Genomic DNA, 23,029 nt, shown 5'->3' on the forward strand with positions numbered 1-23,029 from the left:
TTTGGAAAAAAGAGTTGTCATGCTGTTTAATAATAATAAAAACATTTCCATAATAATGTTTGTTATTTCATTACCCACAAGTGCTTAAAAATTATAGGGGAATTCAGGAGGTCAATAAATTAGAAGTTGTCTGAGTAGGAACAGAAACACCACCTTTGCTCTTCAGGCTGTTTACAAAAAAAAAGTGATGATAATTTAAAAAACAATCATGCCAGCGGAGCATTATGACTTAAGCTGTACGAAGTGATGCTGTACAAAACTAGTGTTATACAGAAATGCCAGTGGATAATTTGTAGGTAGGGTCTGGTCTAAATTTCATGGTTAATGCTTGGAGGAGTGGCAAAATAATAAGGGGATGTCATCATAAAAATCTGAAAACAGAGGCAAATCATTTAAACAATATAGTTTTAAGAAAAAATACCACATTCCATTCTTAATTTCTCTTTAAATCCAATTCCATAATAGTGTGAGAGTATATTTTCTTATGAAATAGTTCTTATGAAGACATGTTTGTTTCTTTAATCAAACACTTACAAATATCACTGCCCTAATCTAGCAACCAGAGAGCTTGCAAAGAGAAGCAGGGAAGGACCACAGCTTAGGTGCAACATGTGAACTTTTCATTATGGATATATCTGGATATATCTGGACGCTTACCTGGGCAGCCTGCTCTAAGGAACTTGTTTTGGCATGGGGGTTGGATCCAATGATCTTTTGAGGTCCCTTCCAACCCCTACAGTTCTGTGATTCTGTGATATTTTATATTCTGAATCTGTTGCAGGCTGTTACTGGACACAGAACACCACGTGTAATAGGTCGCTGCTTCATTGCACTTCCACTGATATTTTCTGCTTCAGAAAAGGTTGGCAGCTTTTTTGGCTGCTAGATATTGAGGTTTCAAGGAGAAAGTGAAAATTATGGTCAAGTTGCCTAAGGAGGGAAAACTGGCCAGATTGTCATTGTTGGATCATTCAGTACAAATGACATTCCCCTAGTTTTTGTTAGGGAGGAAAAAAAATTACTTTAGCATTATTTTAACAGTGTGTCATCTTTGGTTTTATTATTGCATGTAAATTTGATGTTCATTATTTCTATTCATCTAGTGATAAGCTCACAGTTCAAATTGCAATAATAGATAATGTTACCCTTTTCATCCACAGCTTTTGAAATCTGTGGATGTTTTGATTAGCTCTTTTCTGTTGTACAGATAGCGTGACTGCTAACAGACAGATTTTCAAACAAACAGATCCCATTGCCCTCAACAGGAAATATTAGGTATTGGACTCAGAAAAGTAGTGACCACATCATCAAAGCAATGGCTATTCTATCCAAGTATAAATCGATTAATTTAAAAATATATACCAATTAATTCATTGGCAAATAATTGTCTCTCTCTGTATGTGTTTATTAAATTGAGAATAATGTTCTGTCCACGGAGATCTAATTTCACTGTTGCTACCTATTCCTCTAAATTTCTGAGTGAGTGAATTACGCATCATGGAGCAGTTTCAGCAGTGAAGTAAAGATTACCAGGACAAATTTAACTTTGATGGAAATTGTGTTAAGGATAGCATTGATGATAGCATAATGATATCATTAATGCTGAGATCACAATCAGTGTTTATCTTAAATTTCATACTGGACTAGTTTTCTGTGAGAATACTGATAGAGTACTTTCTATAGGAAAAAAAAAGAACAAAAAAGATATGTCAATATGTACTTGTGTTGCTTATTAAAACATCTTTGTTTTTCTCAGAATTCTTTTATAACACAATTCATGTTAAGGTAATCCACATCCTTATTGTTTGAGCAGACAATATAACTTCAAATAGCAAAATGTTCTCTTCTGACTTTTAAACTCGAGTATAGTTTTAGAGAGGAAATTTTTAATCCATATGAATTCAGTCAAATTTTATTAAGTTTATAGTGATGTACTTGAAATGACAATTCTTCTTCTCCCATTCCCCAAGTGGATTATACTGACATATCCTATTACTAATTTTCGTTCATGCAAATCATCATGTTTGTCCAGTGGGACTGCACAGATAAAGATAAAAAACTGTTTTAAATTAAGTTGTATATTTAGGTAATATTTAGATTAGTTATTGGGGAGAGATTCTTCACTCAGAGGGTGGTGAGGCCCTGGCACAGGCTGTCCAGAGAAGCTGTGGATGCCCCATCCCTGCAGGTGCTCAAGGCCAGGCTGGATGGGGCTTTGGGCAACCTGGTCTGGTGGGAGGTGTCCCTGCCCATGGCAGGGGATGGAACTGGGTGGGCTTTATGGTCCCTTCAAACTCAAACCATTCTGTGGTTCTATGAGTATATAATGGAGAAAGCTAAGAACATGATGATAACAGCACCTCAGAAAGCAGGTGTCTTACCTATATGACTGTTTACAGAGAAAAGATTTTCTCCAAGTAGTAGATTGACTCTTCAGCAAAGCACAGTAGTCATTGTAGTCAATTTAGCTGACTTGTTTGACATTGCTTCTTAAGTATAATTTTTGCAGTACGTCACAATTACATGCCATTTTTGGTATTGAGAACCTTCAGAATTGGTTTCTGTTATCTAAACAAACAGATCATTTCATGGGGCTTCAGTTTGCAGGTCATGTGGAAGGAATCCCACCTGCAGTACCTCTAAAACATGCCTTTTTACTGTCATTTTAATTTATATTCTTATTTGTCTTATATCTGAAACAGTTCTGTCAAGCATTCAAGCGATACGTGTAGAGAAAAGGTTTGGTCTCAACCTTTGTGATCATATGGCTTTGAGGCACACTTTCGGTGTGGATCAACAGATATCTTGTGGTTAGAAAGATCTCACCAGATCTTTCAGTCTGGTACGCTAATGCAATAAATGACTTTATGTAATGTTGGATTCAACAGAATGTAAACAATGTCTGCAGTTCACAGAAAACCATGTTTTTTATGAGCTGGAAAATTCAGGTGGAATCAATGCTTCACACTTTGACTATTTAAACTGATAATAAACCCCACATTGAACCACTTCCTAGGTTGTGATGAATAGCAGCCCATGAAACCGCAGTTAATTAAAGCTTAGAAAACCACAGTTTTTGATGTCTGTGTTCTGTAATTAGTTCCATATATTCTCCGTGAAATCATCAGAAACACCCAGTATTCCTGATTCAGTGAACAGGAAAATAGGAGACTGAGGAAGAAAACATTCTGAGTATAAACATACTCTAGCAAAAAAAAAAAAAAAAAAAAAAAAAATGAAAGCAGAAAAGTATGCTTAAGCGTATAAGTATTAATTTTCAAATGGATGTTAACAACAATTTTTAAAAGAGTCCATGAGAAATTAAATGAGCAGTGACCTTGCAGAAAGCTTTGCAACTTTTACTAAAATTACTCCTTTGGAAAAAAACAACTCGCTGTGTTTAGATGATAGGACAGTACTCTGTTAAAGGATTAGGATTAGTGCAGTGTTATGTTAGCGTGTGGCACTTCCTTTCTTGTGCAGATAACTGGTTTGGGGTTTGTAGCTTTAAAGCAGGGTGAGTGTGCAAGAATGCATGAAAGGAGATGCAACCATCTGACAGACAAGATCCCATGAAGCCAGCATGACAGTACTAGCAATTCTGCTTGTAGGACTGGGGCCATAATCAATAACCTGAATAGTCTCTCTTAAAACTTGATGAGGAAAATTAATGGCCTGGTTGACAAGATAACATGATTTTTTCAAACATTTTTGTTACAGGGTGCCAGTTCTACTCACTTTAGCAAGACCTAGTTAAAAATAATCAAGACTTGGCCTTGTTGACCAGGAAACTTGGAGAGAATTTGACCACATCTGTGGACAGTGACAGTGTTATAACCAAACCTCTGTCAGGCTTAAATGAAAATTGATTGATTTATTAGCAGTCTTCAGGAGAATCAGACTTTGCTCTGCAACACACTGGATTTGTTAATACTCTGGGTTTATTACTTAGCAGATTTCCCTTCCATCTTTGTTTACATGTCGAACAGAAAGGGCGGAGAAGGAATTGCATGTGCAAAAGAAAACGTATATTTATGCATTATAATAAAAACAATTAGGCTATTTATTTTAATAATTTATTTTATTATTATATAATATTATATAGTACATACTGTATATATAATAATATATAATATTTTTTTATTATTTATTATAATGCCAAGAAGCAGGGTGAAGCAGTTACTTGCAGCGGAGCCTTAAAATTCAACCTATTCTAATTTAATGGATTTGTTCATGCTGTAAGCAGCACAAAACTTCATGGGAGAGTACTTGAAATAGAATGAAGCAGTCTGTTTTCAAACCATCTTTGAAGGCTCCATTTTAAGTAGCAGCCATACAGATTGAAAAAATAGAGCATGGAAGATGTGTGTCTACTTTTATTTTATGGCTGATGCTAAAACCATCTTCTTAAGTGGGTTATATTACATACTATTTTGAGGTTTCAAAGAAATTGTAAATGATACTGCCAAAGGAACTTCTGCTGCTCCCAACCAACCAACTTTTATTAAAAACTCTGAAATCGTGGTTATAACCTGTGACTCTCTCATTTTCTTCACGAGAAAGTAGCCAAATTAAAGTTTAAAATTGGAAGTTGTTTTATTAATTTCCATATTCTCATGTGAATAAAGGCTTGTGGGCTGACATGCAAACTAAAAATTATATATATATTCTTTCCCACCAGATATTCTATATTTAAGTATATAGGCATGCAGTTACTGCATTTTATTACAGCATTAATATAATAATTTTAAGGGTTAAAATAGGTTAAAATGTACAAAAGGAGAAATAATCACTGAAAGGAAAAACGTGCAGTATGGTTTGATTGTGTATACAGAAGAATTGGAATTATATCTAGTCAACAGAGTAAATATAAAAATGATTTAGCATTACTTTGTTTCTAGAATTCAGGATTTTCCTCAGCATAATCTTACATGTTTTGTTGAAACTACAAGGTTACCAGATAAATTCTGTGTAATACAATCACAGAAAGGCAAGCCTAGAAGGGAATTTGGTAGGATCTTTTCTGAGACATTCTCCCATTCTTAGAAGGGATTAGATAGACAGTTTATTATTGCTATATACTTATACTGTGCCTGAAGTTCAGGGGTAAAGATTTCACAGATCTGCTCAATCATCTGTTGCACTGCTTTACATATTATGATATATTTTTTCCCCAACATAGATCTTATTTCCTGTCATTGATGGACTAGGGAACAGCTGATCATCTGATGCTCTATTACATGTTTGTTATCGCATCTCCTGTCAGTCTAGATTAAAGAAACTTGTATCACTCAATCTTATCGTATTTCATGTTTTCTTCTTCTTCTTGCTTTTTTCCTCTGAGTGTTTTCTGTCTGCCTGTATCTTAAAAGTGCTGTAGATAAAACTGAACGTTGTATTTCAGCTGAGACACCTCTGGCAGCTCAATAGTCTAGCATTATGACGCTGTTCTGAATACATCTGAATGAGATTTACCTTTTTTATTACAGGATCACATTGTCTCCTATTTCTTGTTACAATTTCTGGTCTCCTGTACCTCTGTTTATTTTACTCCAGGACTTCTGCTGGAGTACTTAGGATTTAGAACTTCTGTGTATATATATATATATTTATTCATTTTACTTCTAATTGCAAGTTGTTTTGGAATATGTTTTTCTTAGGAAAAGAAGTTTCTCTATTTAAGCATACGTTTCCAAATTATTTTGCCTTTCGGTTATTGTGTAATCACACATTGCGTAATTATGTTTGTGTGCATAATTTATAAAATATATATATGAAAGTATATTGAAGTCACATGAGATGGGAATTAAGAGATAAAGTAGAAAATATGTATTTAAGAGCAATAGAGCTGGGCATTACGAGTATGTTAGAACACCGTTATGGCTAGCTGTATAGGACTGCAAAAGCTAGCTCGCAGATCTGAAGTCTGGCACAAGTGTCAAAAGGTGTGAGAATCTCTACATGGCCAATGCAGTCATAGCCTCTACCTTTGGGTAGAGGGTCATTGAGTTATGATGTGTAAGTTACATATGAAGCAAATTTATAGAAATTACTTTTCTTCACAAATCTTAATATGGTAAATCTCTAGCATGTTTGATGACACTAAGGAATGATACATGAGGACAGAGCTGAGGTTCCTTCCTTGCAAAGTTTTTTTTTTTTTTTGTTCAAGGACTTTTTACCTTCAAGGCAGGACAAGCTCTGATTTGCAGTATCTGCTGTGCAGGAATGTTGGGTGTGTTCCTTTCACTGTGATACGAAATGAACAGAAACCTGTTGTGGAATGCAATTTACTGAAGGATCACCTTAAAATTGCATATATTGTAGAAGTAATTTTCATTGCCCTTGCCAAATACACTTTCCAGTTGTAATAAACAGTCATTCCTAGTGTTTAACGTTTGATGAACCTCCTATGAACTTACTGGGAAAAGTAAACATTTTCATAAAAACAACTACCCATTTTTAATACCTAGGGGGAACTTAGAGAAAGAAGTTCATTCCTTGACTCCAAACACTTGCTGTTGTTCCATTTGGTTAAGCTTTTTATAAGTATTCACATATTTTGACTTAAATGAGTAATTAAAAAAAAATATATCTGCAAACATGATGTCCTTTAATTATGGCTGACCACATCCTCTATTCAGAACAACTGCACTTGTGTTGACTTTTTAGTTCTTGTAAACAACTGTCTGTCAAGCAAGAACTAGAGCTTTGTGTACAGAACAACAACAAAACCCTTCTATAAATCATAAATGTAACAGATACAAGTGCGTTTCCTGTATGAATTTTGGGTGTGTATATAAATGAGGTGATTAATAATCATAAGAACCCAATCTGCAGTAAGATTTGAGATAATATTCCTTCTGCTCTAAATGCTCGCTGGAGTCTTGTGGTTGTAGGATTTTTTTTGCATTGACTCGTTTGTGCATTGAGACTTTTACATTACTGCTTGTCCACCAATGATATTCCTCCATTTAGATGATAATTTAATATCTAAAGCATAATTTGGATTGTTCTGTTGCAAATCTTCCCTTAACTAACTTGTGAACTTTTCCCTATTTCAGCCAACACAAGGTATGTATACAGGACTTGCATGCTTTCAAAGTTTCAGTTAAGTAAGTTAAGTTCAGTTGGGATTCTTTTAGTTCTGCCTTTCCACTAAAATTCAGCTAAATATTGGGGCTAAGGATCTCTGTGCATTAAATTTGAGTTTTGGTCTGAACTGTAAAAAAAATAAATAATTAAATAAATAAAAATTAATTTATTTATAATGAGATCCTAATACTCATTTTTTTTTTCTCTCTCAGTATTTGATATATAATATAATTTATAAGACTTCCATTGTAGGAAGGAATTACAGGTTTAAGACAGCATTCATCAAACTAGGACATTCCAGAGAATAACAGGTATTGAATAAAAATATACCAAGAGTTATTATAAGGGTTTATTATAAGGCTGTCAAGGGTTTACAAAGGGTTTATTTATTCAAGTGTTAAAACACTTCTTATTCAGCTTTCTAGTCTTTCATTCAAGTATCTTTGTATGCCTATGAAATAATATTTTAGTGCAAAGTGTTGCTATGAACAGTCACGAAGTACACTACTGTCTTAATCACTATTTGAGCACAAGAGAAATGTAGAGATTCTTTTTCTAATGGCTCTTCTCACACATAGTGAAGAGAACTCACTGTAGATTTCCTTTAAAGTCTTATTTAGAAGAGAGGGATTTATAAACAAGAAGCTAGTGCTTACAAAGGATTAAGGTTTTGGGAGTAGTTATGGTTTAGATCTTACTCTTTCACAAATATACTATAGGAACCAAAACCCAAGGATTATATACCTTAAATTAGTTTGCATATTTGTAGTAATCTGAAAACAGCAACAACAAAAAGACACATTACTTGATGGAAGGACTGCAGATGAAAACTGACATAGAGATTTGACTTTGAAACTTTCTATGTCATGGAGATAATTTGTGCCATAACTTGTTCTGTCCTAGTAGGCCTGATTCATTGCAGCACTGTGTTTGCTTTTAGATGCTCTGTGTTCAACTCAGTACATCAGGACACACATTTAACGTAAGTCTTGAGTGTTTGGTTACTGAGTCAAAAGACATCTGAGTCATAAGAGGTCTTGCATTTCTTTGGGTCTTCTGTCTAGAATCTTTTCTCATTCAGTACTATGGCCACAAACTCCTAATGTAAGCAGATAGGGTAAAAACCCACGGCGAAGGTGGAAAGGTATCAAAATTGACTCCTCTTGCAACTACGGAGTCTGCAAGCTTTATGGATTCCAGGGCTAGCAGTTGCCAGAGATGCTGGCAACACCGCTTTCAAGTAGAATAGCCTGTCTCTTCTCCTCTCCTTAATTGAAAGAAAAAACAAATTGGTAAATTAAAGTTCTTGCCCAAAAGAATACAGGAGTCATGGGGTTATTTTGTAGTAATACTGTCAGAGGGCAAGACAGAGAGGAATTTGGTAATTTTATACCGGTTATGAATTCCTGATGAAGTACTGTGTGCTGCTTCACTGAGACTTATCCAGATACACTGAAAAATTCAGTAACTCCATGCAGCAACATCCAAGAAAGATACCTCTCTGTGTAGGCACTTCATAGGAGTAGAAGATACTACAGTTACCACAATGAAGTGCACTGTGTGGAAGGCCTTATCATGAATACAATATTGTGAGCTATTTTCTTCTTTTTGCCACCTTCTAATTTTCTAAACGAGCTAGTGTGGATTATTGCTGATACATGTGGTCACAGGAAAAAGCAAAATGTATTTTTGTACATATATACACGCACACCTGTGTATACGTATGTGTATATATACATATGTGTATATATGTACATATACATATATACATAATCATACATATGTGATTACAGATAATTAACTTAGGAAGAGAATAAAGTAAATCAGTAATCTTTTCTTGGAAATGGCTTCCAGAAATTATTGCTATTGATGTCATCCTCTGAGAGTTCACAAACTTGCTCTAGATAGGCGTCAGTTTTGGCTTCAGATGAGTGATTCTCTCTCCTATGCTGTGTATTTCAAAGGATGTGAAGGTGCACAGGCTTCAGGCAAGAAGCTGTGATTTGCAGGAAGAAAGCTGATGATTAGTGACATCCTGTGCAATTTTTGTGCAGCCAATTTCCTTGAGAGCATGTCCCAGTTGTTTCCAGCACCATTACAGTTCTGTGAATGGCACAGAAACTATTTTGGGGGGAGTGTGGGGGACTTTTCCAAATATATTTTATTTTGACACTGTCAGCTAACCTGAGGAAATGTTAGGCTGCTCCCAACACTACTTTTATCTGTCTTTATTCCTTTATTCACACTTGTGACAGAACAAGACAGACAGGAAGCAATCCATTCACTTTCCCTTGTGACCTTTCTCCTGTTGGGGACTATGGAAACAAGAGTAGAAATGGTGTACAACTTGAAGACCATTAATAAAACCTACTGATGTAGAGTTTGGAAAGCCATCTCTGGCTTTAAGATGTTAACTGCTGCAAGGACATGGATACTCAGAAAGTAAGGTTTTCACTGTGAAAAAAGGAAAGTCCTGGATGCATACTGAAGGGAGGCTTACACAAGAATTATTAGGGAGCCTTACACAAGAATAATTAGGGAGCCTGTGGAAGGCAGAGAGCGGGAGGCTCCATAAGGAAGGAGGAGGATGTCGTCCTCTGTCCAGGGTCCCACAGGCAGTAGCTGATTGAGATGAGGAGGGTTGGTTCCCCTACCTGCTAGTCATTTGACGGCAGAAGTTGTATCCTTGAAGTGAGGATAGCTGAACGAGATGGGTGTTTACTTCAGTGCCACTGGAGCCTGTTTTGTCATTCTCACTGCTGTGACAGCAACTTTGGCCAAAACAGCAAGTGGTGCAATGGATAGGAACTGTCCTGGCCTTCCTGGCTTACATCTCTCACATCCAAGTTAACACACTTGCTTTATTCCATGGCTTTGGCAGCCTAAATGGGTTACCTGCCTTCCCTCCTTCTTTTTCTTGGCTGGAGGCCTGAGAGACAGATGCTGGAACCTGCTTTCTCTGCTTTGGTGGTTGCCCACTGGCCCAACCACAGAGCATCCTTGCTCAACAGACTTTCACAAAAGGATTAGCTTTTTTGTACTATTTACATGAGCACAAGTAAGTTTATTCTTTTCAGATAGGCAATGATTTGTAGAGGGTTTCAGAGTCATTACTGCATCTATTTATGGGAGAAGAGAAAAGAAAGAGTTATGCCAAGCAGCTTCTGTGTCCTCAGGGCAAACGCTTTCTGAGCTGGATATCTGCTCTCCCTCTAGCTTATAATGATGGTAATACAAGGGCTACCTGTGATTATAAAGGAAGAAAATAGCCTTTCTTTGTTGTGTTACAAGAATGTGCATGTACTTCTAGTTTTAATAGCATACTTCTAAATCTGTTCTTGTATAATAACAATAAAAGCTGTAAGGATATTTCATTAGAAGACATATGTTGTTTCCTTCAAAGTACTGATCATCGTTGATATGGGGAGGAAGGGAGATTCCTCTGAATTCTATTTTGTTGCTACAGAATGCCTTCTAGCCTGATGAAACCATACTGATATTTAATAGTTTCTCCAAACTGTGCCAACTGAAGAATGGGTTTTCACTCACGAACTTCTTGACTTCTTCAAGAAAAGAAGTGAAATAAGGGATTTCTTCTGCAGAGAGGGAATTTTCTGTGGACACATTATTCACTACTTGTAAATGTCCAACCTTCCAAGTATTTGACTCACTTGTTTTTGTTGTTCCAGACTTAACTCAGTGATTAAATTGTTAAACATGAAATTCATCACTGTTGGCAGCAGCAACCTAACAAAATTACTTCTTTCTTCTCCTCTAACTGGAGGGGGGTAGTACCAGGACCTTGACAGTCAGTACCTATGAGGCAGAACCAAAAGGAAAGCTTTGCTTAGATTGCAGGTAGTGCTTAAGAGCTTCTCTGGTGTAATGGTAGGTGAGTGCTGTTTTGTTCTGAATGGTTGATCCTTGGAGCAGGTTCTGTGCAAGGGCATAGCACACGGATAGCAGCAGAAGGTGAAAGGCTATAACATACTGTTTAATATCCAAAGTTTTGCCCTTCATCTATCTAAAATACTTCTGGATTCTTCAGATAAACTGCTGAGTATCTAATAAATGTTTATTGTATCCATTCTCTCATGGAGCATGTGATATCAAGGAATTGCCATTACGCTTACTTTACAGATTTGACAAGGCTGTGAGGCAGCTTCCTTGGTATGAAATTCCTGGGGCCAGAGTGAATTTAATAATGTTTGTGTTAGTGGCCACTGTGCTTTTGGTTGTGATGGTTTAGCTGTTGGAGGTCTGTGCTGTGAATAAGCTTGCAGTTAAAGAAAAATGGAAAGGAGAAATGTTCTTCTTTAGAAAGATTAGTTCTTGTTTATGATGCAGCCACATACATGTTCATGCTGACATAACAAGGAGCTGCTGCTGCCAGATGCTTTCTGCCATGAAGCTGTGGCCTAAATTATATGCTCAGGAAATACATGTCAGAACAAGAAATGGATCACAGGTATTTAAGTTAGGCTGCATGCTACATCATCCTGTAGGTCCTAGCTTCAACTGGGTAATTTCAAATTCACGTTGCAGCGTTTTATTCAGATTTGCTGCTTCACTGATGGGTGCCGCTTTGTATGTTCCATGTATGAGCATCATACCCTTTCCCCTTTGGGAAAGAGGGTAGATGGAGTGGTTTTGATCCTTCAGCAGGGCGTAACTTCTGTTCTGAGTGCACTAACATGAATTTTACTCCCTAGGTTTCTTCCAGAGGTCTATTGTTATGTATAACCTTCAGGGCTGGATACTTCTGTGAAGACTTCATGTTATTTCCTACTTTTTTTCCAAGACAATATCTTAAACTGTTGCCTAAATTTGGTCTATTTGCCTGTCTTTTGCACTTGTAAACACCTTAGGGAATTTCTATAGGGTGTTTGTTTTGATAGAGTCAAGTACACACACAGGAATATAATATAAACAGACCTACTGAAAATTCTGTTTGATCGAACACAAATTGTCGCCCTTGGCTGTGCTAAAGGGTAGCAGAAATCCTAAGTTTTCTGCTCTGGTTATCATCCTGAATCATTTTTAGTAACAGTAAAGACAAAACTCTGGCTCTATCTTGTTTTTAAGCATCTTTATTCTTATTAAAGTAAATTGAAATTGTTTCCTGGGCACAGAAACAAAATCCATAGAGCATTTTGTTTACAAGAGGAATCGTGTTGAAATAAGAATCTTGTTGAGGTATTTTTCAAAATCTGTCTTCAGGGAAATTGTGCATCCTCAGGCATAAAAATAAAAAGGTGGTCTCAAGCCTAAAATATTGATATTAATCAAGGATGCATGAGACAGAAAAAAACTTTGAGAAAATTGAGTGAAATTGTAAATTGTATAAAATTCCAACAGATCATGTTAGTCAAAGGAAGGAGTACCATTCTTGCTGTCCTTTTCTGTCCAAAAGATTTAAGTAGAAAATGTAATACTTATTAGCAAGTAAAAGTAATATAGAGTATGATTTTAATTAACATTTATATTTATCAATTGAAGTTTCATAAAGGTTATTATGCCATAAATTACAGCATGTAGTTTTTTGATATTGATTATCTATGATACATTTTAACTATTTGATTTAAAATGACTACAGTTATTGGGATATACATCATTAATCTTGATCTTTATTCAAAAAAGCAGTGCAATTTTGGTGTTTCAGTTAACTTTTCTTCATGTTTGGTTTGCTATGAAAATGATGAAAAAGTGATGACAACTTTAATTGTGCTATTATTAAGCATGATGATTCACCATTTCCTCATAATACCTTCACTCTGGCAAATGCCTACTGAATCCAGAATAACATAAATCAATGGATTAGTTTCTATGTATGTATTGCTAAGTGTGCATGTTTGAGGTTGTGAAATGTGAAAATAGATTCTAGATCAACAGATTTTCATCTGGAATTCATCTATTTGATTTGAAAACAAAAGTTGTCAGTATATGTGAGACGCCGAAGTAAATTCTTCATCTGGAAACAAAATATAAGATTTTTTTTCTTCAGGTACTAGTTCTACCATTTTTGCCTTGTTTTATTTTTCCCCTTAGCAAAACTCTGCACCTTCAAACCAGGAAATGTGACTGCTAACAAATACATAATGGTGGAGAAAAACAGGAAGAAAAAATGTAAATTTTTTTTGACCATCTGAATTACAGTGTCACAGCACTATTTTGAAACTTGCTGAGTAGCATGTTTTGCCAAGAGCAAATATTTAAATTACAGACCAGAATCTGTTGCTATATTATCATAACCTAATAGAGGTATCAACATGTTATTTTTTTTTAGTACGGGCATTGGATAGAAGAGGGAAATAAAAACTTTAGAGTTTTGAACTCCACATTAATCCAGAATGGGAAGCAACCACTTCAGTCACACTATTGAAAATATGATTAAAAAAGCAAGATGAAAATACAGTAAAGTTAGTAATACCAGTACATTAGATTTATGTTTTGTGTTACCTTTACCAGACTCCCAGATAAAAAAAGAACAGATCATTCTAGTCTCCGTAGTTCTTGAAGACAGAGACAAGCCCTTGAAGCAAAAAATAGGAAGGGCGTGGTGGTTTACTTCCATTTGCTGCCCTTTCAACCTCAGATTTAGCCAAAAGCAAAAATGTATGTATAATAAAACTGAGAGCACAGAAGGGAAACAATATTTATTGATATGAAATATAGCTATGGTAGGCATACGTATTTTAGAAAACTGCTATGTAGTATGTAGTGCTGCAAGGGTTATTTTAGTAAATATTTCTTCTTGCCTAGCTGGAAATTCCTCATCAGTCTATTTCTGTGATCATTTTGAAAAGCTAAAGAAACACAACTGCTCTTACAAAGTACGTTTACACTTCACATTGGAGTACCAAGAGTGCCATTTTGACACTAAGTCTGCTGAGGAATTATATATGCACATTTATATTTTATATTTATATTCAATATATAAAAATTAAATTATTTAAATAATTTAAGATTTAAAATATTTTAAATTTTAAATGTTATAATTATATATATGTATATATATGTTGACTACAAGGCATGTTAGTTCACATATTAGAGTAACAGCCAGTTCATCTTTTTTAACGTGATGTTCTGGGAATATTCAGGAAGAGACCTCAGGAGGTCCCTAGTTAGCCTCCTCCATAGTAGGGTCAGATCTGAGGTCACACCATGGCTCAGGGCTTCATCCCTGAGTCAGGCAGTGAAAACCTCTGGCAGTGGGTACTGTGCGGCCTCTCTGGACAGCCTCCTCCAAAGCTTGACTGTCCTTATAGTGAAAATTTTTTCCCTAAATCTTGCATGCACCGCAGTTGAGGACAGCAATGCATGCAACATTATGCATTTAACTTGAAGTTTCCTTGTCCTTCCTGTCCTCTAAATCAGCAGGAGAGCAGGAGGTTCAAATCTTTCTTCCTCCTTATGCGGTCCTTAGATAAATTGCCTTAGGATGTAACCTTTGTAGAGCTTTCTGCCTAGGATTCCCTTTCTGCCTTTTTATATTCTTTTGAAAATACAGATCAGTAAATAGTTTTTAAATGGATAGTAGAGCGAACAAAATCAGAAATCTCACTTTCCTCAAATTGCCTGCTGCTGAGTGCCCCTGCAAGTGCAACTTGCAAGTGCAAGTTTGACAGTAAATTTTGTGCTGTGGGAAAGTACGGAGATTTTTATAGTACTGATTTACAGCATCTAAGTAACTTTGATATCTTTGGGAATATTTTTTTTTTTTTTTTTTTTTTTTCCCCCTCCCCTTAGGAGAGAAATACTTATAGTAATGTCAGATGTTATTACTGTTAATTATTGTTTAACCAGAAACATAATTCGTAGCACTGTATGAAACATAACTGGTGCTTAATGGGGCCATATTTTCACAGTCACTCTTTGTTCTGTTTCTAAAATCTTGTCCATCACTTAGTGAACTTCTTCAAAGAACAGGTATAGCAGCGTGCTATCTTTAAGGCTAGGAATGTAAGAAGTAGGAAAGCTGTCTCATGGAAGGTTGTTTACACTTATCACTGAAGAATAATTAGGCACTTTTTGACTCTTGTCATTTGTCTTATTAGGTAAACTGTGCCTTGGAAACAAACTAGCCACTTATAAACTTTCCCAGCTATGTAACTTCATAAAGTACAATACTTTATCAAAGCAGATCCATACTTTATCAAAGCAGATCCATTAAACCTCTGACTGGTACTCTTCTCTTGGCTTTGATTGCAGCACCACACAGAAGCACCTAGCCCATCATTGCTACCCCCGTCAGCTTTACCATTAGATGTATTAAACAATGCCGTTGCTGGATTTAGTACTGTGGAAGAACTTATCCGGTACCTTGAGCCAGATCGGTGGCAGCTGGATTTGGAAGACTTGTACAGGCCAACGTGGCAACTTCTTGGAAAGGCATATATTCATGGAAGAAAATCAAGAGGTAAATTACTTTTCTGTTTGGCCTTGCAGGTGTGTTTTCTTGATGAAGAAACAGTAATTAAAAGCATTCTACACCTCAAACATTTGATTCCAAGAAAGGAATACATTAGAGATCATTGTTGTTAGCTATTCTCATAATCATTGTATCAGAGAAAGGACAATAACTAAACTTAGAGCTTAAAGGAACTTAGCAGTATAAAGTAACAGAATGAAAAAAAATATATAAGCAGAAAGGGTATCTATCTGTAGGCAGTTAAGAGCTCTTTCTTTTCCACAGAGTGGCAGGGCATCCTGGATGAGTAATGTGATCTAGCTTTTTGGGTTTCTTGGAGGATAACATTTTTGCTTTGATACATTTAGTGTATTGTATGAACAATTGGTTTATTTTGTTAGAATTGTTCCAGTCCCTACACCACATGAACTCAATATTTATCTTTGGTGATACCTCATGAAATCACTGTATCCATGTCCAGTTTGACCATGGAGATTTCAACTTAATTAATCAGATGTAAAATAGATTATGTATTTTGAGAGTTGTGGAGCTGTTTCTTGTTCAGCAACTCATTTTCTTCCATCTACATTTGACATTTTTGCATTTTCCACAACATGTGATCCAGATGCTGCCCACTATTTCATCTTTATGGATTCCATGTGGATGGTTAGCATGCAGACAATACCTCCTTCCTTGCCCACCACACAGCAAGAAAATGATGACATACGGGAGTAACTGAATAGAGTCCTCTGTTGGCAAATGCAAACTAGATTATCATCTGATCAGCAAGAAAAGGGAGGAGATGAAACCTTTCGTAACTCAAATTTAAATATTCTGACAACTGATTCTTGGATCAGAGCCTAAAAATCAATCCTTCATCCCTACCTCTGTTGCTACAGCTATGCACGCAACAACTAAATCAAGAGTCAAAGAGGATGAAGTCTCTTTAAAAGCTTCCAGCAGTGGACTATGTCTTTCAGATAGTCATTTAACACTTTCCTAATTAAAGGGTTTCCATATTTGCCAAATGTATGCCATGAGCATACAGTAAGTGGGAGAAAAACAAAATGTAATTTGTGAAACCTTACATAAACTAAAATGCAGGTGTTGGATAACATCTATATAGACAAAAATGACTCCCTGCAAGACATATCTTTGAAAGAAACTATCAGAGTAAATCTTTTAAAGACTTCTAATTAGACGCTGAAATAGATTTTTCCACTGAATAAACATATCACGGTATTGCCACATTCATCTTGAAGAGACCACCCTCAGACTGCATTACTGTGTAATTTAATAGCTTGGGGCAGAAAAATACGTCCAGTTAAGATGACATAGTATTAACTGCTAGGTCTATTCAATAGATAGGGAAAGCAAACTATTTATTTGTGTTGTTTTGTTTTGTTTGTTATTCCTTTCAGTGGCATGTTTGCTGTATTTAAAAACTTTCTTAAGAAATGTTTAGGAGAAGTGCATGCCCTATTTTTTTTTTTTTCCTTATTCCAAATTATAGGAAATTACATTCCTATAGTTAAATAGAAGGTTTTTTGTTGTTGTTGTTTGTTTTCAATATGTCAGTGTAAAAAACACTGGTTAACTGATAAATATCAGTTTGCATCTAGATCAAATGTAAGTCTAATTGAAAGTGTGTGTTATTTTATGCAGAGAAGAGTATTGTCCTCTACTCCTACTTAATAATTTGTATGAAAAACTATATTTAGATAACCTAAATTCCACAGAACTTCTACATCTGATGTTTTTTCTGGATAAAAAGTTTCCAAAAGCTTATAGCCAGGAAAGAAGAAGCACCAAGTTCAGAGGCTTTGATGTCTAAATGTAGTCCTGAATTCTTTTATAATATCAAACATACTTTAAAATAAAGTATATATTACAGTGCAAAAAATGATTGTATCACTTCCCACAGAAATCTTTGCATAATCATCAGGCCGTATTCTGCAGTTCTTTTAAAAGAACAGAGACATAATACAACCATAGGACTTAGTAGATACTTTTCTAGCATAAACATTAAGTTTTTTTTTTTTTTTTTTTTTTTTTTTTTTCTCTCTGTACTCCTTGTTTGCAGTCCAAAAATTGCATGGGAACCAATTTGGTAAAAGCCCTGTGCTATTGTAGGAGCCAGTAAGAAGGTACACTCCCAAGGATATCTCCAAGGTGCTTTGGAACTCAAACCATTCTGTTGCTATCTGTGCCTACACACAAGTGTCCCAGCCATGATTTCCACCTGGAAAAAATAAAAAAAATATTGGGAGAAGAAGGGTTCGCTGTGGTACTAGATACAAGTCCAAGAAGATGCTAGACAGTTGCACTTATATTTTTCTCTGCTCCCCCCCCTCCTTGCTCCCCTTATTTTTATGTTAGTGTTTTCCATTCATGTGCTACTTCAGAACCTTCCATTTCTCCTGAGCTAGTGCTAAACAAAAGAACTTTGACTGTTCTGTCAAACGTGATACATGAGTGGAAGCCAAGTTGAAAGAGTGTTTAAATGTTCACATTATAACAGGTACTGTAACTCAGTGCACTTGGGAAATCCACATAACCTTTTATTGTGGTTAAGTAAACACTTTTAAGGGAATATATACATTCTCTCATCTAGCTTCATGCCCACAGTGTGTTAAAATAAATTTTGGACAGACAGATATTCTTTGAAAAAATACCAGCTTCATTCACACACTTCAAAGAAATGATTATATAAGCACTAGATAAATTTGCCACAGACCTTTTAATAAAATTGAATTACATAAGGTAGGGCAAGGGTTCATTGTAAGGTACAATAGCAATATACCTCTATACACTGTAAAGCATGGCAACAAAATATGACATTTTTCACCTCTCCTGAAGCCCATCATTACAACAACAGATGCTAAAAGTTAGTGGCCAAGAGTTGAAAGAATTCTTGCACAGAACCTTTTCAAAATTTGGGTCCGCCGGTCTGAGGGGGTTCCATTCAAATTCATTGCAATTGTGGGGCAAAATGTGCAACACACTTACTGCTTATTTTAGCACATTGCCCTTTTCTCTATTATATAACTGTACCAGGGAATGGATGCATTCTTTTGCTGTTGTGAAAAGGCAGGAGTTATCAGGGAAGCTGAATGCCACACAGGCATCCCTCTCCTGTGGATCAGTTGCCTTGCTGGAATAAAGGCAGCAGTGCCCAGCTTCTGCTTTCAGCTTCTCCTGGTGAAGGACCAACCAGACGTTGTGTTAGGACACATAAGTCTAGCCTCTTGAAGTTCACTGTACCAAGCAACTTCAGTCTCTGTAGAAATCTACCAGTAGAAAGCATAACAGAATTAGCATTTCTCTCATGTTTGAGGCATTTTATCCTAATTCAGACAATTCACTTCTTACACATTTGAAAATGTAACAGGAGAAAGTTCTCCATTCCACAGTCCTTGATTAATGGAGGTAGGCATGTCCACCCTCTAAATGACTCAGCCTGGAGCTATTAGCTGATCAGAAGAGCTTAAATCATTTTTAATTTCTCACAGCGGATCTCTCCCCAGTAAGTTTTGTCTCTCTTTTTCTCTGTTCCCTTCTCAGCTTTCTCCAAGGAATGCTCTTGCAGCGTGGGAGGCAGAGTGGTGTCCTATCAGTAACTTTATTGAAGTTATTACACACTCCTCACTTTTAAAAATCAGATTGTTTATTTAGGAACCTATGTTATCCTGATAGTGATGGAATGAAGTGCACCAGCTTGGCATTCACTGCAAATGTCAGTGGAGAAAAGGCTTCAGTGTGTTTAACTTACCCTTCACCGCAGTAAACCCTGACTTATGAGTGCCAGTATATGGATATGGTCTGCAAAGAAAATATTTGAAGAAACATGGAATGAAATTGCTGCCCAAAGATCTGCTCCTGAGGCAGTACCTGTGAGCATGTCTACTCGGGAAGTGCATCTTCCAAATTGTATTCCCTACGTGTTTAAATAGAGCTGATAGACTCAAGTTCTCTCCATGGTGATCTATAGGCTCTTTACATGGTTAGTACAGGGGAAAAAAAGGTATTTCTCCAAAGGGCCATTCAGATCAGGAACGTATTTCAGCTTTATTTGATAGCTTTTTATTTATGAACTACTAGCAATACCTACAAAGGATTTCTGAAATAATGTTACTGGTTAATAATACAATTTTTAAACTGAACTGTGTTATTTGTATTCCTAGTTTATTCTTGAACTAGCTCAGAAGCAGTTGGCTTCAAACTCTCTGCTCTCTTCAGACATATATTTCAACAATCTCAAAAGCCGTATTACGATAGGGTTTTAGTTTTTTTCTTTTTGTTCAGGAAGATAAAATCATACTAACCAGTTGGAATACACTTATGAACTGGACACTACTTCTATTCCTCAACGGTGGTAGGTTTGGAGAGAAGCAGTTCAGATGAAATATCCCAGATCATGATAATTTTAGTCTGGCTTTTCTGAAAGAAATGAAGTTGCACTGAATTTCACCAAGATAAAAACTGTGTTATTTTTTTCACTAAACCAATCCCAGGTTTTTCAGTCTTAATTGCCTCTTTCAAGGTCTGTTATTTCTAGGCTATGCCGCTAAGGGGAACCTAAAGAAGTGTGCCCTGTTTGTGAACAAGGGTTTTGCAGTGTTCAAGTTGGATTACCACCAATGAAGTTGTATTATGAATCAGAAAAGCACTGGTTTGTTTGTCTCTTTGCAGTGGTTGATCTCAACCTCCTAAAGGAGGAGGTACGACTGTATAGTTGTACCCCTCGCAACTTCTCAGTGTCACTGAGGGAGGAGCTGAAGCGAACTGACACCATTTTCTGGCCACTGTGTCTTCTGGTTAAACGTTGTGGTGGAAACTGTGCCTGTTGTCATCAGAGTTGCAATGAGTGCCAATGTGTACCAACAAAAGTCACCAAAAAATATCATGAGGTATGCACTTTTTTTTTTTTTTTTTTTTTTTACATTTGCATGTTTGGAAATACTAAAAGCAAATTAAATAATCTATTTTTATAGATTAAATCTATCTATTAAATAATCTATTTTTACTACAGGAATGTGCCAATATATATCTTAACATTGTATGAGCTACAATAAATATATAAATATCCTTCTTTTAAACCACTGTTAACAAGGTGTTACATAAAAAATAAATAAATAAATAAATCTTTGTTAAAATACTTTTCTGTGGAAAGTCATTTCTGAGGTATTTGTTAACTTGTGCGGTTTGGATACATCCCAACCACACCTCCTTGTTCAACTTTCTCTAGTGGTAGATATAAACTCCATGAAGGAAGAGGTATCTGTCCCATTTCCATTGTTATAAAGTTATAACTAAAATTATTTACAACTGACTTACCTAATGATTCAATTGGTTTAACTGTATTATTAGCCCTTAAAGTTAATGAAGCAGAAATATGAAACTGCAAGACTCTCTTCTTTGATACAAGCAAGTATCTGTTCAACATGTTTTAATCACTTTTGTGAAGGAATTGCTGTAAAAGAAAAAAAAAATCAATGGGTGGAATAAATGTAGAAATTCAGCTGAGAAAACCCGATTTCTTTTAATAGGCTTCCTGTCATCCTGTGTGTTTGCAGCGCGGTCTAACTCATAGTCTAGGTGTGTGATAAAGCACTTGCTGTTCTCTTGATGCTTTACTTCTTTTCCTTCAGGTTCTTCAGCTGAAGCCAAGGACTGGTGTTCGGGGATTGCATAAATCATTGACAGATGTACCCTTGGAACACCATGAGGAGTGTGACTGTGTGTGCAAAGGGAATACTGAAGGATAAACATGATTTAATTGTGCTGTTTTCTTTTGAAGCACATTCAATCAATGGCTGATTCTATTATGGGGCTTGTGCATTATCTCCTTCTGTAATCTCAGTTGTTTGCTTTGGGGATCTTCCGTCTTCAAGATTTACAGTGAGCTCTAAAAAGAGGAGAAGCCAAACTGGGATTATATGTTGTGTGACCGCTCTGTTTGGAGGCCCAGTGAAAGGATGGGAGAAAGGCATCAATGAGGGATTTAAAACATATGTATTGTTATTGTCCCCCACAGTTTTTTTGACAATACATGGATTTATAATTTAGGAAAAAAAATAAAGTTAGAAGGCTCATATCATGGAGACTTGATCCTGCTGGCTGGCTCATTTCTACAGCTCCAGTACATCTGGCCTCTGGCTGAAAACATCTGAAATCTTTCTTTGTGTTCAACAACTCCTATGTACTCAAAGCATTCTCTGTTTTATAAACTTAGTTTATAACAGACTGTCTTGTACCGAATTAAACTTAATTTGTCTAATGCTGGTAGGAAAGACTGGATTTTTCCATATGCTCTAGAAAAGCTCCTGCCTTTTAGAAAGAAGACTGGACAATAACATGAGCTAAGGAAGCAAATGTTGAAAAGAACAGCGCCTTTATTCTTACTACTATGACCGATTATTTCTTGTTTGTTTATTTTTTATCGTGTACATTTTTATACTCTCCTTTTGACAATATAACTATTTGCTTTTCTAAACTTGTTAAATATATCTATTTTTACCAAAGGTATTTAATATTCTTTTTTATTACAACCTAGATCAACTATTTTGTAGTTTTGTGAAACTTTAAAGCCAGATTTGTACAGTTGGAGGAACTGAGATGTGGTTACAATGGGATAGGAGCACTATATTTTTACAGTTTGTTGCTACACAGTGAAAAAATACATTATTATTATTATTATTATTAACCTGGAAGCACAGTAATAATAAACAGTTGTGTGGATGAAGCTCAAAGCTTTGTTAGCTCCATGATACTGAATATATAAGAGAAAGACATTTCTGTAAGTGGTTTCAGAAGCTGATGTTAAAAATTCCCTTTCTCCATTCTGGCCTTTGTTCCAATAGAAAGGAAATGAGCATAGATAGATGCATTCTGGCTTGTTTAACTGTTTAATTTCTTTTAAGTAGGATGATCTACAACATAAGAAGCTCAGTGACTCACAGCCTTCGTGATGCATCACAGTCATGGGAAGGCAGCCTCGTTAATGTTGAAGTGTATGGTTTTCCAGTGACATTTATAGCTGTTTAAATTTTGTTCACTCACAGGATCATAACACTTTGGTACAGTTTGACGAAATACGGTTTTATTTCTTCTGTACTTTGTATCCTTTAACCAATACACTTATCCCACCCTATGCAAATTGAAAAGAAAACAGTAAACTATTTTTGCTTGTAAAATGCTTTAACATTATGCCTAGTTTATTTTTTTGACTATTGGATTTGCAGATTGTAATGAATCACCAAATAAAGTAATAATGCTAATTTGGGGAGAATATATGTTTCTGTGTGATTGCCTATTTGTATCTGGTTGATACACAAAAATAGAAAAATGTGAAGGGAATGATATTCTACTTATTTTGAAAGTCAGTTAAAAATGAAAGTCTTCTGTTACCAAGATTTTCACTTGTTTTATTGATTCTGCTTAGCTCTGAGTCAATAAATAAATAAATAAAAATAAGGGGGGTGGAGGAATGTGGTGATATTTGTACAAACATCTAAAATGTTA

At 35.8% G+C, this 23,029-nt stretch overlaps 1 protein-coding gene across 2 annotated transcripts in view; it reads left to right on the top strand.

The window, feature by feature from the left end:
• PDGFC (platelet derived growth factor C) overlaps window positions 1-22,800 on the top strand; it is a 117,781-nt gene extending 94,981 nt beyond the window's left edge. For both annotated transcript variants that reach the window (XM_035325837.1, XM_035325836.1), the window contains exons 5-7: window positions 15,307-15,514; window positions 20,198-20,415; window positions 21,157-22,800. In XM_035325837.1, the coding sequence (XP_035181728.1) occupies window positions 15,307-15,514; window positions 20,198-20,415; window positions 21,157-21,273 (543 nt within the window). In that variant the 3' untranslated portion in view covers window positions 21,274-22,800. The remainder of the gene's footprint in view (window positions 1-15,306; window positions 15,515-20,197; window positions 20,416-21,156) is intronic.
• Window positions 22,801-23,029: the final 229 nt, after the last annotated feature.

This window comes from Oxyura jamaicensis, chromosome 4, assembly GCF_011077185.1.
Source record: "Oxyura jamaicensis isolate SHBP4307 breed ruddy duck chromosome 4, BPBGC_Ojam_1.0, whole genome shotgun sequence".
NCBI lineage: Eukaryota > Metazoa > Chordata > Aves > Anseriformes > Anatidae > Oxyura > Oxyura jamaicensis.